Source organism: Solanum lycopersicum, chromosome 3 (genome assembly GCF_036512215.1).
Source record: "Solanum lycopersicum chromosome 3, SLM_r2.1".
Classification (NCBI taxonomy): domain Eukaryota; kingdom Viridiplantae; phylum Streptophyta; class Magnoliopsida; order Solanales; family Solanaceae; genus Solanum; species Solanum lycopersicum.
In genome coordinates, this window is record NC_090802.1 from 3,711,451 (window position 1) to 3,725,238 (window position 13,788).

Genomic DNA, 13,788 nt, shown 5'->3' on the forward strand with positions numbered 1-13,788 from the left:
AGCGCTAGCGAGTTAGCGCGTATATATATATATATATATATATATATATATATATATATATGATTGTGTTTGTTTATATATGCATAAAATTTGAATTTGTATAAAATTGAATCGAAATAAAACTTTTGCATATCAAATCTCTCTATCGCTTATACAACACAAATTATATACACAAAGTATAATTTGTGTTTGTGTAAAGCGAGAAAGAGAGAGCGACAAAAGAAATCTGGTAGGAAAAAATACTCCCTCCGTCCGGAATTGTTTGTCATGTTGCGTTTATCGAAAGTCAATTTGATTAATTTTCAAAGGTAAATTAGATCACATTATTTCGATAAACAAAAAAATTAGATATTCTAAAACTACATGAAAAGTACTATAAATTATATTTTTTTGCATATCAATAGATAAAAAAATACATCTTAAAATGTTAGTCAAAGTTTTTATAGTTTGACTCTTAAAATAGAAATCATGACAAATAATTCCGGAAAAAGGGAATATTTGAATAATTATAGGTGTACAGGACAAAAATATATATTTGTATTTGTCTATATAATTTTCTCTCGCTTTATACAAACATAAACACAATTTATATATTTGTTTGTATAAAATAAGAATGACGAGAGAGATTTTTAGGGGAAGAGGCGATGACAAAATGTTTACTACAAATTAGAATTAAATGAAACAATAGTATAATATTTAGTTTGAATTAATAATTTATTATTTTATATAATTCCAATAAATATATAGTAAATCGGTACATTGAAACAGAGAAATTGACATAACACCAAGTATATATATATATATATATATATATAACAAAATGGAAAAGGACTCAAATTCTACTTATGTGTTGTAATTAATTTCTAAATTCTTGTTATTTCGAGTAAATATATAACATATATTTGCTCTGTCAAATAATTATCCAAAGGTAAATATAAAACCATAAAAATTCGACGAGATTTCAAGTTATTTATATGTATATCCTTTATTTTATGTGATTTGTTTTTAATATTTGTTCTTCAAATTCGTTATTTAGTTTTCTCTCTCTTGGTACTCATTCAAAGAAAATTAATAGGCCAAGAGTTCCTTAATTATGATTTAATTTCACTGAACGAAACGAATTTTGTAAGGCAAAACTTATATCAATGTTTATTTTGAGACATAAATTTTGTAACATTTGATTAGCATGACGAGACTTCTATGGAACTTTTGCCTTGAGGCATAACTTTGGTTACTAATTTATGCCCATAACTCAATTTGTGCCACTAAACTTGTGTAATGTGACATAACTTGTGCCTGTCTCACTTAAACTTTGAGGCATGTCACGACTTAATTTTTCTTTTACCTTGAGGTATAACTTTAGCTACTAAACTTAAAATTAAAACCATAGTTTTGTGTCATTGAATCAATGTTTGGGGCATAACTTATGCTACTAAATTTATGCCTCACGAATTTTATTTTGTCTTGCATTTTTTTCCGTTGAAGGTATTTTAGATCTTTTTTCGTTTTTTTTGTGATTTAAAATTTTGAAGGATATAAATTAAAGAATCGAGATAACGGTTAAAAGACGGGCTAAAAAATTCATATTTGTATGCTATAGCAAAGTTTGCATAATTGCGCTCCATAGCAAACATAGAAATCGTATAATTCGTTATACATATACTGTTGAAGCAAATTGTATAAAACGAAGTGTATAAAACAAGAATGAGAAAGACGATTGGACAGACAACTGTATAAAAACGAAGTGTATAAAACGAATTGTATCATTATAAAAATATATAGAACGATTATATACAATTTGAATTTGTATAAAATGAGAAAGAGAGAAAGACAAAAGAGACTTGACAAGGAATACACAATTGAATTGAATTGTATAAAACGAGAAAGAGAGAAATTAGATACAATTTGAAAATTGTATAAAACGAGAAAGAGAAAAAGACAAAAGAAACTGGGGCAGAGGAGTATTTTTATTGTATAATTATAAGTGTATAGGACGAAAATATATGTACTTGCATGTGTATTTACAATTTTCTCACGCTTTATACAAACAGAAACGCAATTTATACATTTCGCTTCTTTTTGTATAAGTGAGAAAGGCGAGGGTGGCGAGCGATATTTGGGAGAATGACGAGCGAGATCTGGAAGAGGGGAGATAGGGGAACAAAAATATATGTATTTATACAATTTTCTCTGCTTTGTACAATTAGAAACAATTTTTTACACACTTGTGTTTGTATAAAAAGTGAGGAAGCGAGCGAGAGATTGGAGGAGAGTGGCGAGCGAGATATTTGGAAGAGAGGCGTCTGACAATTTTTTACAAACGTTTAATTACTCCATTTAATTTAAGTTATTAGTTTGGTATTATATACGATTTATCCTAAAGATTATTTTAACAAAATAGAGGCTTTGTGCAAAGTGAGAAAATAGCCCATGAGATTTTGGTGAACATGGGCCTACAACCTATCGGGCTTTTTTTTTCAATTGGAACAATTGTGAGAAATAAAGGTCCAAGTCCAAACGGCCCAAACCCTAAGTCCTCGCGAAGCGTTTGAATTACTATATTACCCTCATAATCGTGGCCTTGGTATATAAAAAACCTAAAACCCTAGTTTCAGCTTCATCACCCGCCTCAAGACTCTCAGCAGATCGAGCAAAAATCAAAGGTAAGCTTTCGATCTTTCTTCACTGCTAAAGCTTGATGTGATGTTAGAACCAGTAAAAGGATGAACAATCTGTTAACCATTTGTGAAAAAAAATGAAATTTGAAATTGATTTTGTTTTTGCTGTATGGTTTGGTTTGATCAGGGGATGGCGCCGCCGAACACAGGATTAGCAGTGGGATTGAACAAAGGACACATTGTAACCAAGAAGGAGTTAGCTCCACGCCCTTCTGACAGAAAAGGGGTAATTTTTCGTTCATTTTCTGAGCTATAGATTGTTGATTACTCTACTGGACTGTGCTTGTAATGTTTTGGATTTGAATTTAGGTCTTGTTGTATTTGAATCACGTAAACAAACTCAGGGGTTGTATTAAGATATATGTCTAGATTTTATTTTAGTTTGTTACATTATTTTATGCCAATCAAAGATAAAAGGATACACATGTTATATTAATGTTTAAGAGTTTGTGTATTGAATTAATGTAAAGGAGTTTAGAGTTTGTGTATTCAATTAATCTAGAGAGGTTTGATGTGTAATTGAGCACATTCTTGGAAACTTCAGTGTTTAGATTTGTCATTTGGCAGATGGTCCTAAATGTGTATTCATAAAACATTAAGGTTGTAGGTTTGCGTATACGTCACCTTTCTCGAAGTGTTAAGTCAAAAGTTCTGATAAACCAAAAAATGTTAGTTTACTAGAGTGAGTACACCTAGCACTCGCTCTTTTTTCTATTGGTATACAAAGGTTCCTCACCTGATTGTAAAACAAGTTTTGTAGCGACGGATATTGCTTTTTAAAAAGTTGAAAACAAACACTGGCTTCTATGGACTATTTTTTTGTTAGGTTCTTCTATACGTGATATAGAGCCTTCTGTAATATAGCTAATATCTACTCCGGTAACATAATTTCATTCATATAAAAGGAAATTACCAGTGTCTACAACAACTTTGTGTGATTTGTGTAGGTAGGGTTTTTCTGTATTCTTTTTCCTTTTTTATTAGGAAATATTCAGCTGTATAGTGATCCCATTACCTTTCAGTCTGAGGTTTCCAGTTTTGGATGTGCATGCCATGCTTTGCTTGCATGAATATTTGTTAAGTGACATTTGTTTCAATTGCCTAATTACTATGTTTATTCAGAAAACCAGCAAAAGAATCCACTTCGTCAGGAGCCTCATCAGAGAAGTTGCTGGATTTGCTCCATATGAGAAGAGGATTACTGAGCTTCTTAAAGTTGGTAAGGACAAGCGTGCATTGAAGGTAGCCAAGAGGAAGTTGGGTACCCACAAGAGGGCAAAGAAGAAGAGAGAGGAGATGTCCAGCGTTCTCCGTAAGATGAGGTGATGATGTCTTGTTTTCATTTGATTTCTTAACAGCAATGTCAGATTATTATTTCCCCATCTCTGAAGAAGAATGTGTCAATCCCCTGACTAATATTTCTTTCTGTTTTGCAGGGCAACCGGTGGTGGTGAAAAGAAGAAGTGAAGTCTCTATCCTTATTTTGACAATTGAGGAACTGAGTTTATTAGTTAATACATGATCTTTTTGAGTTAGCTATAAAATTCTCTAAACTTTGACACAATTATGGCTTTGAATTTTCATTGAGATTGTGACATTTTGCTCAAACAAGTCTACATTTTAGTTATGTTCTGTATTTTACATTTTTGTTAAATTGTTGATCCTTGTGATGACACGGTGGCTTATATTTTGCTCACTTCCCTGTCGAGTTGACCTAGCTTTTCCGTATACTTGAGGACAATACCACATGTTTATTTCCCTAAAACAAACACATACTTTGATTTTTCCTCCTCCATTGGCCTTAAACAAGTTCAAAGTACTGTCTTAAGTGAGTAGAACCCAATTCCTGTATATCTTTTGTTAATTTAAAACGCTAAAGATTTTTGTATATTTGTTACTAACTAGTTTGAGACAGATTTTTTGGCATTTTTGAAACGTAGCATATTATATCTGCCAGTGATAATGGTTGTATCGTTGCAGTACTTCTAAAATCATTCAAGTTAGTATTTGTGGTATGAATAAATTAGAAAACTGTCAAAAGTAAGCTCTTATCGAAGCAGTGAAGAAGAATATATAAATTCCTTTTATGTTGATGTAAATTCCAAGGATTAGGCTTAGCAAGAGGCACAATTTGTACTGTTTCTTTTCTTCGAGATTTTGCAAAAATACAGCACTATTGTTCGGATTATTCAAATTGAAAATAAAAAATTTCAATCGGACGGTATGAGGTAAACCATTTTATACAGAAAATACATATCAATCTTTGTAACCAAACGAGTGAACAACCCCAGTGTTTACACTAATTCTCATAACCAAACGAGTGAACAACCCCAGTGTTTACACTAATTCTCATATTACCTCTTTTTTTACATGGACTGTTGTCCCTTGCAATTATTAGTTATTGTACATTCACACATGTTCTCTAAATATTGATAAGAATCATAGTGAGATGATTAGACGCAGCACCATCTTTTAAAATGAAGATTTGAAATCATTAGCTTTCGTAGTTTGTCTCTTATCTGTGTGTCTTGTCCAGAGGAGGAGGAGTCATTCTTTTGTTATAGGACTCATGCAAATACAGTTAAGAAGTTCAGTACCAACATTAACATGTATGTAGTACAATTAAGAAGCTGAAATAATCAATGTGCTGATGGAAGGTATCGATACCTCGCGGAGTTTTCTTTTATTCCTCTCTTCTGGTGGATGACAATGTCCACCAGCTTATATGGGCCAAAATTGACTGCTCCAATCAGTGAATTTATTGACCAAAAAGGCAAAAAAGGATACAACAGTCTTTCATACAACACCATGTTCATGTCTTGAATTTCTGTGAGATTTTCTCAACTCCACCCCTGCAGTCATCTGCAAAGCGCTTAACACCGTCCTTGAGAGCCGAGCCAACTTCAGCTGAGCTCTGCTGCATTCCTTGTACTGAGTTGCCCATCTTTGACATGGCAGCATCCTTTAACTCCTCTGTTTGCTTGCCTGCCTTTAATGCCCACTCCTTGAGCATAGTGATCAGCAACATTATTTTTTCAATAATCATATGAATTGTCTCTCTTGATTTCCCTCTCACTGTATCAGCCATTTCCTTGAGCTTGTCCACTAATGTTTCAGCACTATTAACAGTTGATTCAGCGGACTCATTTCCAGCATTCTGCCATGTAACTCCAGCATTGGCTTCTTCTTGCAGGTCACTGTCAACTACCACTTTGATGCCTTGCTTCTGCCAGCGGTCTCTAGCCTCTTCCAAGGCTTTTGCTTGCTCTCTAGCCTTCTTAGCCTCATCTTCTGCCCAAGTCCTAGTTGCAATATTGAAATAAATATCAATCAACTGTAGATGCAAAGAACGAAGGGGGAACGGGACGAAATTATTGCAGCAAACAAAAGATGATGTGATAAAAGTTTCAACATGTAGTCCTGTACTGATGGAAGTTCCTTAATACAAGTCATTTTGCAAATTAGGAGGGACTGCGTGACTAGAGCAACAGACCAACAGTAACAGTTAATGTCAAAGATGCTAGAGTTACCTATGATACATACAATAAAATATGGATGATGGTAGTTTCAAATTAAATCTATTTGTCAGAAAATGCAGCTTTATATGATACTAAAGCAACCATAAGTTCAGAAAAATAACAGAATTACAAGGACAACAAAGGCGACAGCTTAAACATATCAGACCATTGTTATCAAAGGCGAAAAGCGCAAAAAATCTCTAAGGTCCGTGGGGGCTTTAAGAGCAAATAACGCATGGGCTTTAATGAAAAAAAGGTGCAAAGGGAGAAAAAATACAAATATATACATGTTTAGTCCAATAGTAATAATTAAAAATATGAATGACAAATTTATGACCAAAGAAAAAAAGAAATCATGATAAAGTGAAACATCAATTGTTTAGTGTCACTTCTTCATAAGAGGCTCATTGGCAAGGAAAGTTTGCCTTAGAACCTCGATGATGACACCGAAAAGCGTATAATGTGAGGCGAAGCGCTCAACATGTTTTGAGCCACACTTTTGGGCTTAAGCGTGCCTTTGATAACACTGGGCCAGACAAGGAACACACTTCAAAATTATCAAAAGAAGAAAATGGGATAGATTTTCTTAGCCCCTTCACAGAGACGAGGAATTACTTAAGCCAGAGTAGCACTAGTAACCAACTCTAATGATGCATGATATCGTCACAGATTCCTCAGAATACTCAAATATCAATATTGAACTAATTTTCAGTGAATGATAACAAACGACCATTGAACTGTGGGATTGTCACTAACTAGTAGGCAGGTTAAATCCTCCTTGGTGAGCCATTTGAATGTGATGAATCAACATTGTAATTATGATCGAGCTAGAAAAACATTTAAGATGATACATTTCTTACCTAGCCAAGGATAATGCTTTTCTCTCAACCTCCAGCTCATACTGCAAACGTGCTATCTCTTGGGTTTCAAATTCTGCATCTTTCCTAAGCTTTTCAATCCTCTCTTTGTCATAGGTGATCTCTAATTTGTCGCTCACAAGGGTCTGTAATTGCTCCTCTACATCACGTCTTAATCTGGAAAGAATTTCCATTTCTGAATCAACAACAGCACGTTCCTTCATTAATGCTAAATTCTCTTCCTCCCGCTGAGCTCTCAAACTCTCCAACTCTCTTCTTGCTTCCTCAGCTAACTTCTCCACGGCTTCAATCTTTTCCCTTTCCAATAAGAGTTCCTTCTCAAAACTTGCATTTACATCTTTCTCAACTTCAGCTACCAGAGCATTATGGGCTGAAACAGCTTTGTCAGCCATCGACTCAGCCTCAATGCGTGCAAGTTCCTCACCAACGATATCAGAAGCTTCACCGGTTGCTAGGGCAATAGCAGCTTGGGCTTTGGTCACAGGTTTATCTGGTTGGAAGAGTCTTGTGTACCCTGTATTGACAGGTTTGTCACAGCATAACTTACCCTTCCCCAGATCCAACCTCATAAGAAACAATTAATAGTACTCACCGAATGCAAGGGCCATTATTCCCTGTTCACCTGATGATAAGTCAGCTACCACCGCAGGCCATGCATCTGGATGAATCTTGTCAACATCTATGAACCCAGAGACTCTCTGAACAGACTGTCAAGGAAAAGAGATTGTACCAAATTAGTGAATAGTCACTTACTATGCGTAATAAACAAGATAGAAACCACCCATTCTTTAATTTGTATGCAACCTTTTGGTCAACAATTGGTAGCTGTCTTTTCTCTATCGCCATCTTCCAGCTGACAAGATCTTGACGTGATAAAGGACTGCAATGCAGAACTTTAATGCATCAAGTAGGAAATGACTAGGAAAGTTAGTTGGCATCATAATGCATTAGCAATGCCATGAAGTTAATAGTAATAACATTGGGAGAGATGTCACTCTTTTACAGCTAGTACATCAGGGGAACATTGATTAGCAACTTCAACGAATATAGGATCCAAGAAAAATATAAGAAACCATAACCCGTGCTACTATACAAAGTCTAAAGGAGGTACATGTTTTAATTCATCAGGGAAAGGAAAGTAGTACATGAGATAGGCAGATAAATCTATCTGTGGAAATTCAAAACACTCATCAGCTCAGTCTCCACCTGTAAATACTGTTGAATATCGATTCTTGAGAGCGATCACCTAAAAGAAGTCCAACATTGAATGTGTGAGCAGTGTTATACCTTTCAGGACAGAAGAAGACAGGAGTTTGGTCATCATCCAAAGATGACTGCATGTCACGTCTTGAGAGTTTGCTGGAAAGTAACCCTGCTTCGGCTAAACCTAAAGAGGTAAACATTCAGAAGACTGTAGCCCCAATGTCAAACAGAACTTAACAAAAAAATTTGATGATTCTAAGTTCTACCTTGTATAGACGGGAAGTCTGGATCCTCAGGAGTAATATCATCAAAGGCAAGGTCAGTGACTTTCTCAATATACATTGCAGGGTAGACCTTTGAGACAGTGGTTCTGTGGTAATCAAAAGCACCCTTACTTCCTCAATAGATGTCACTTAACTTTTCAGTGTTGCAAATGTTAAAAAAAGACTACAAGTAATGTTGGGGAATATACGAGACAGGTATACCTTGATAGAGCACTACTAGCAGAGACCAACCAACGAGCATATTCACGCCGAGTGCAAAGATCTCCAGGTTGAACATCAGACTCAATAACCTACAACTTAAAGATTCAAAACCAGATGCAAAACACATATTGGAACAACCGTGAGTAACACAGGATCAAACACTTCTCCACTTGATCTAATGTACCACATATAGGCTTCTTCAATTGAAGGAGGACTGACCAAATATTCTTACCATAACATGTTTGACTTTTCATCTTAAAAGATGTCAAGAGGAGATACATGAATACTCTTTTCGGTGGCTGGAAGGCCAGGGACGGTAGAACTCAAATTCATAGTCTGCAACATCACGTCTTTTTTGTTAACGATGGAGTTCAGGCCAACTTGGGCACAACTTCATTATTCCACCATGTACTTGGTACTTACCACCAGCACAAGTTTTAGTAACTTTGCCTACCAAGACATAGCAAATGGGAATAAATCACCTTGGTTCTCTTTTTATCCCAACAACAACATACCCAGTGTAATCTCACAAGTGGGGTTTGGACTCTGGGGAGGGTAGGGTGTACTGCACCTTACCCCTACCATGGGAGGTAGAAAGGCTATTTCACACAGCTGCTCCGCTCAAGGAGAACATAGCAAAGCAGTTCGGGAAAAGAACTAAGGTGGTTTTTTCCCATGCCATATTATTGCACTGGCATAATACATAAATATGCCCTTCAACTTGGCTTCAAATCACATTTAAGCCCTTCAACTTTGGGTAGACACTTAACTTGTATAAAATTGAACAAATAGACACACATGTCCTACATGGCATCCCACATGTCATTTTTTGTCCAAAGTGTGTGCCATGTAGGACACATATATTTACTTGCTCAACTCATACAAGTTTAAGTGTCTACTTGTGCATATCTAAAGTTCGAGGACATAAATGTAAAATGAAGCCAAGTTAAGGACACATTTATGTATTATGCCGATTGCAATCTAGCACATGAAGATGCCTAGATATCCAACAAAGGTGCAAAGCACTGGCGTACTTGATCTAGTTTGCTACTTACGGTGCTTCTCAAATTACAGTTCTAATTACGAGCCCACACAATTGACCAGTCCTCTGATTATATAAGTTTTGGTTTCTGTAGTCTCATTTAAGATATACCAGGCAGTCAACTTCAAGGCTTCAATCACAGAAGGGAAAAGCCCTCCTCAGATGTGATCTAAGAGAAAGATAAGACGGACTGTAGACAAAGACTAACATGATGGTAAAGATAGTTGACAGAAACAACAAAACCACCCTGTCATCAAAGGGAAGAGACACTCTTCTGATGAACATTTATAATAGGAGATAACTCAAGAAGGATATTTCCTTATCAGTTTATTTTTTCTGGTTTTACATATAGTTTTGCTAACTTCTCACATCAGTTTCTCTCGAAAAACACTTACCATGAAGAAAGGGAAGAGCTTATATACCAGAGTTATCCAAGTGAAAAATATTAACATGAAGTAACTTGAGCAATAGGATTGAACTCGATGAAGTAATTATCTAATACCTTCAAAGCTTGTAATGCTGAGAGCGCTTGACCTTGGACTTGATCAAACGAAGCAGGAACCAAAACCCTTCCAGGAGGTGCCTGCAGAGCTGGAGAAATAGTAGATGGAGCCGGAATACCAGCAGAAGTAAAGACATCACCAAGATCCGTTGGGTTTATAGATGATCTGCTTGCATTTATATCCTTAAAATCGTTTCGGAGATGGTCATAAGCTGTTGTTGAAACTGAAGCTGTACCAGGCACTTCGTCTCTATTTGACTTATGCACTTCAAAAGATGACTTATCTCCATCACTTGGAATCTCCAGCATTTCACTCGGGTCAACATTGGTGGTGGAAAATGAGCTTTGAGTCTCTACATACACTTCTTGTGTAATCATGGGTTCTAAAAGTGCTTCTGATTGCGGATTAACAGCAGTGTTGAGGTTGGAAGGCTCAATAGGAGGGGATTCCAATGAAATTTCGGAGTGTCCTCGTCCTTCCAAACTAGATACTCGCACCTCGTTATCAAATTCATATGTTGAATTTGGACTTATAACTGATGCAGCAGCAACTTCGTCATCATTATAGTTCTTCTGTTCTGGTTCAGTTGTTGGTTCTGGTTTTCCAGCAATAAGACTATCTTCCTCACTTTCGTAGCTTGACATGACAAAGGTTGTTTCGGGGGATTCAGATATGACTTCACTAGCAACTACTGCATCATCACTAGCTTTCCCGTCATCCAAATCATGCTGAATATGGGTCTCATGACTATCATCAACAAAGACACCAACACTGGTTGGATTGCCATCATCAGTGTCCTCACTAATTCTACCTGCCTCTAACTCTTCACCGCTATTATCTTTGAATTCATTATCACCTAAAGCTTTCTCCTCTTGAACTGTGTCATTATGATTGTCAGAATCAATTGACATTTCTTCCTGTGCTGTTAAGGGCTCCATCTGTTGTTTAATTCCTGTGTACACGAACTTGCAAATTATGAACCTAACTAGCACGAAGCTCTCCAAGGAAAATATCACTTCTGAACAGGATTTGCATTTTCTGAAGTCACGTGCAGCATAATTAGGCATCCAAACACACATTATAAATCATATACATATTATTCAACATATTAGTTTACTCTATTGATTATTGGGCAATATCCCAAATATTAAGCTTCAGTGTAACCACCCTGCCCAAACATCACAGACTAATGCTATCAATCTTCTTTTAAAAGTGACAAGGGGCTTGAGTGGGTTCCATAATTGACAAGTCCCCCATACTTTGTGCAGGAAATCTCTTAATGCATACATGCCAAACTAGTCATCACAAATTGTTCACATTGTCTAGATATCATACACATGATATTTTACAAATGTAATCAGGTTTTCCAGTCATCATTACTTGAAGAAACATTCCACCACTAACTTTTGACAGAATCACTTAGTCGTCATAATTAGTAGAAAATACAGAACTCACCCGTTGAACTCCGTCTGCTTATTGACAATGCAGCAAAGGTAAGGCCAGACACAAGGATAATACCAGCTGCTCCTGCTCCCACCATCCCTGAAAATAAGCTACTTCAAAAGTGTTATCAGTCCGCAAAAAAAAAACAAAGACAGACCTGCTGTTTAAAAAATTAAATGCATTCTGCTGTCACTTGCACCTACTTCCCAATCTTCAATGCAGAGCCAGAAAATTAACAGATTCCATTTGAAAAAATCACTATATATCATGAATAATGCAGAATTGCTTTCAGATATACGATCTGTATCATATACAGATTTCAATATCCATTTTGCAAATTTGAACCTCTTTATTCAAATACTCATCTCAACAACAAATCAGATATTCCCCAAAACCCTACACTTTTCAACTGGCATACACCATTACCAACTGACTAAGCCTCAAGTCAAACTAAATAATATAGTCTATTATAACGCACTCACCAGCGATGGACTTCTTCCCTTGTGAGTCACTGGGTTTCTCAGCACCATCAGCTCCAGACCATCCAGAGAAGCCATCTGCTGAAGCAGTCGAATTTACACCTCCTGCACTTGTTTTTTCCACTCCACCATTTGACACACTATTCATAGTAATCGAAACCAAACGAACCCCACGATAATCCAGCTTGCCGACACGCATTCCTGCAAAAACTGCCGAAGGCTTTCTGCTTCTGAACGCTAACCGAAGCTGAAAAGAATTTGGACACCATGTTGTAGTCAAAGAACTCATTTTTTTTTTTTTGAAATTTCAACAAAATCCCACAATTGATAATTAGGGTTTATAATATTAATAATTGGGGTTTATCAGTAATGCTTCAAATGATTTTCTTCCCTAAATTTGCCTCTGCATATATGAAAAAAACTGAATATGATACAATTACAGAGATGGTGTTGAGAACTTTGGAAGTGAGAAAATCTAGGGTTTATGAAGAAAGAGAGTACTTTTCACCATCCCTTTGTTTTATCTTATCTTTTATGAAAAACTAAATAATACCAAAGTTTTTTAATTTTTTTTGTCCTAATTCTTAGTGCTACAGCTATATTTTTTTATTATATATATAAAAGCTGCTACCGGAGACCAACTGAATTACCAGTTACCGTGTGTATATATATATATATATATATATATATATATTAATGTCAACATTATTAAAAATGTTTTTTTTCGAAATATTTGTCAATTTACAAAATCAAAATATAATTATTAATTTTTTTTGTCCTGTCAATGAGTTAAAAATGTTATTTTTTCAAATACTTGTCAATGCATTAAAAAATGTGTAAAAGAAAAATGTGACAATTAATATGAAATAGAGAAAATACTTATCATTTCACGAATGTAAGATTAAATAAATTTAGTTAGTGGATTGATTAAATAAATTAAGTTAGTGGATTGATCATTAATTAGATTTAAGGAAGTTTCATGAGATATAATCTCAAAACAATTTTGATCAAGTTTTTATTTTTTAGTGGAGTGTATCAAACAAGTAAAAAGAATAATAAAGGATTAAAATCGATGTATATATAATTATGGAAAAAACAAAATTTTAAGGAATTGTTTGAGAGAGACATGAAGACCATGCCAAAGGTAGACAACAAAAATTATTATTTCGTTTGAAAGAAAGTGATATTAACTAATTTGAATTTTTAATATCTGAAAGATTTTGAGTTATGATCATGTCATTTTTACATCATCACTTCTTTTATCATATTATTACGAATTTTTAGTAGAAAAGTCTATTCAACTAAAACTTCGTGTGAAATTAGTATTTTGATAGTCCTTCATTCCTTTGATTGTTAATCCAATCCAATTAGACTAGTTGACAAAAATAAAAGTAATCTAAAATAAATAAAAGAAATTATTTAAAATAAATTAGAAATTGTTTAACCAGGTTAAAATAAGTCAAAATAAATTAAAAATAGGTCTCTTCTACTTTTTATTTTTTGACGTAAAGCCATGATCTTTTATTTTTAAATGGGAAAAAGGGTCAAATATGTCCCTA

General features: G+C 35.0%; 2 protein-coding genes across 5 annotated transcripts; one reads left to right on the forward strand and one right to left on the reverse strand.

Moving 5' to 3' along the window:
• The first annotated feature begins 2,533 nt into the window (after window positions 1-2,533).
• LOC101254763 (large ribosomal subunit protein eL36y) lies at window positions 2,534-4,332 on the forward strand. Its single transcript, XM_004234359.5, has 4 exons — window positions 2,534-2,663; window positions 2,806-2,904; window positions 3,801-4,000; window positions 4,115-4,332. Exons 2-4 carry the CDS (start codon window positions 2,809-2,811, stop codon window positions 4,143-4,145), a joined length of 327 nt encoding a protein of 108 aa, XP_004234407.1. The 5' UTR covers window positions 2,534-2,663; window positions 2,806-2,808; the 3' UTR covers window positions 4,146-4,332.
• An 816-nt stretch (window positions 4,333-5,148) lies between these two features.
• On the reverse strand, window positions 5,149-12,818 carry LOC101254456 (uncharacterized). 4 transcript variants are annotated; one of them, XM_004234358.5, is made up of 10 exons: window positions 12,233-12,818; window positions 11,763-11,849; window positions 10,307-11,259; window positions 8,763-8,851; window positions 8,544-8,647; window positions 8,362-8,461; window positions 7,879-7,954; window positions 7,667-7,781; window positions 7,057-7,588; window positions 5,149-5,980 (listed from the first exon to the last, which is right to left on the reverse strand). In XM_004234358.5, the coding sequence occupies exons 1-10, from the start codon at window positions 12,516-12,518 to the stop codon at window positions 5,491-5,493; spliced, it is 2,832 nt and encodes a 943-aa protein (XP_004234406.1). In that variant the 5' UTR covers window positions 12,519-12,818; the 3' UTR covers window positions 5,149-5,490. The 4 variants fall into 4 exon arrangements, with proteins under 4 accessions (XP_004234406.1, XP_010317611.1, XP_010317612.1 ...); XM_010319309.4 differs by having other exon boundaries at window positions 10,307-11,345; window positions 11,763-11,860; window positions 12,233-12,816; XM_010319310.4 differs by having other exon boundaries at window positions 11,763-11,860; window positions 12,233-12,779.
• Between the last annotated feature and the right edge of the window lie 970 nt (window positions 12,819-13,788).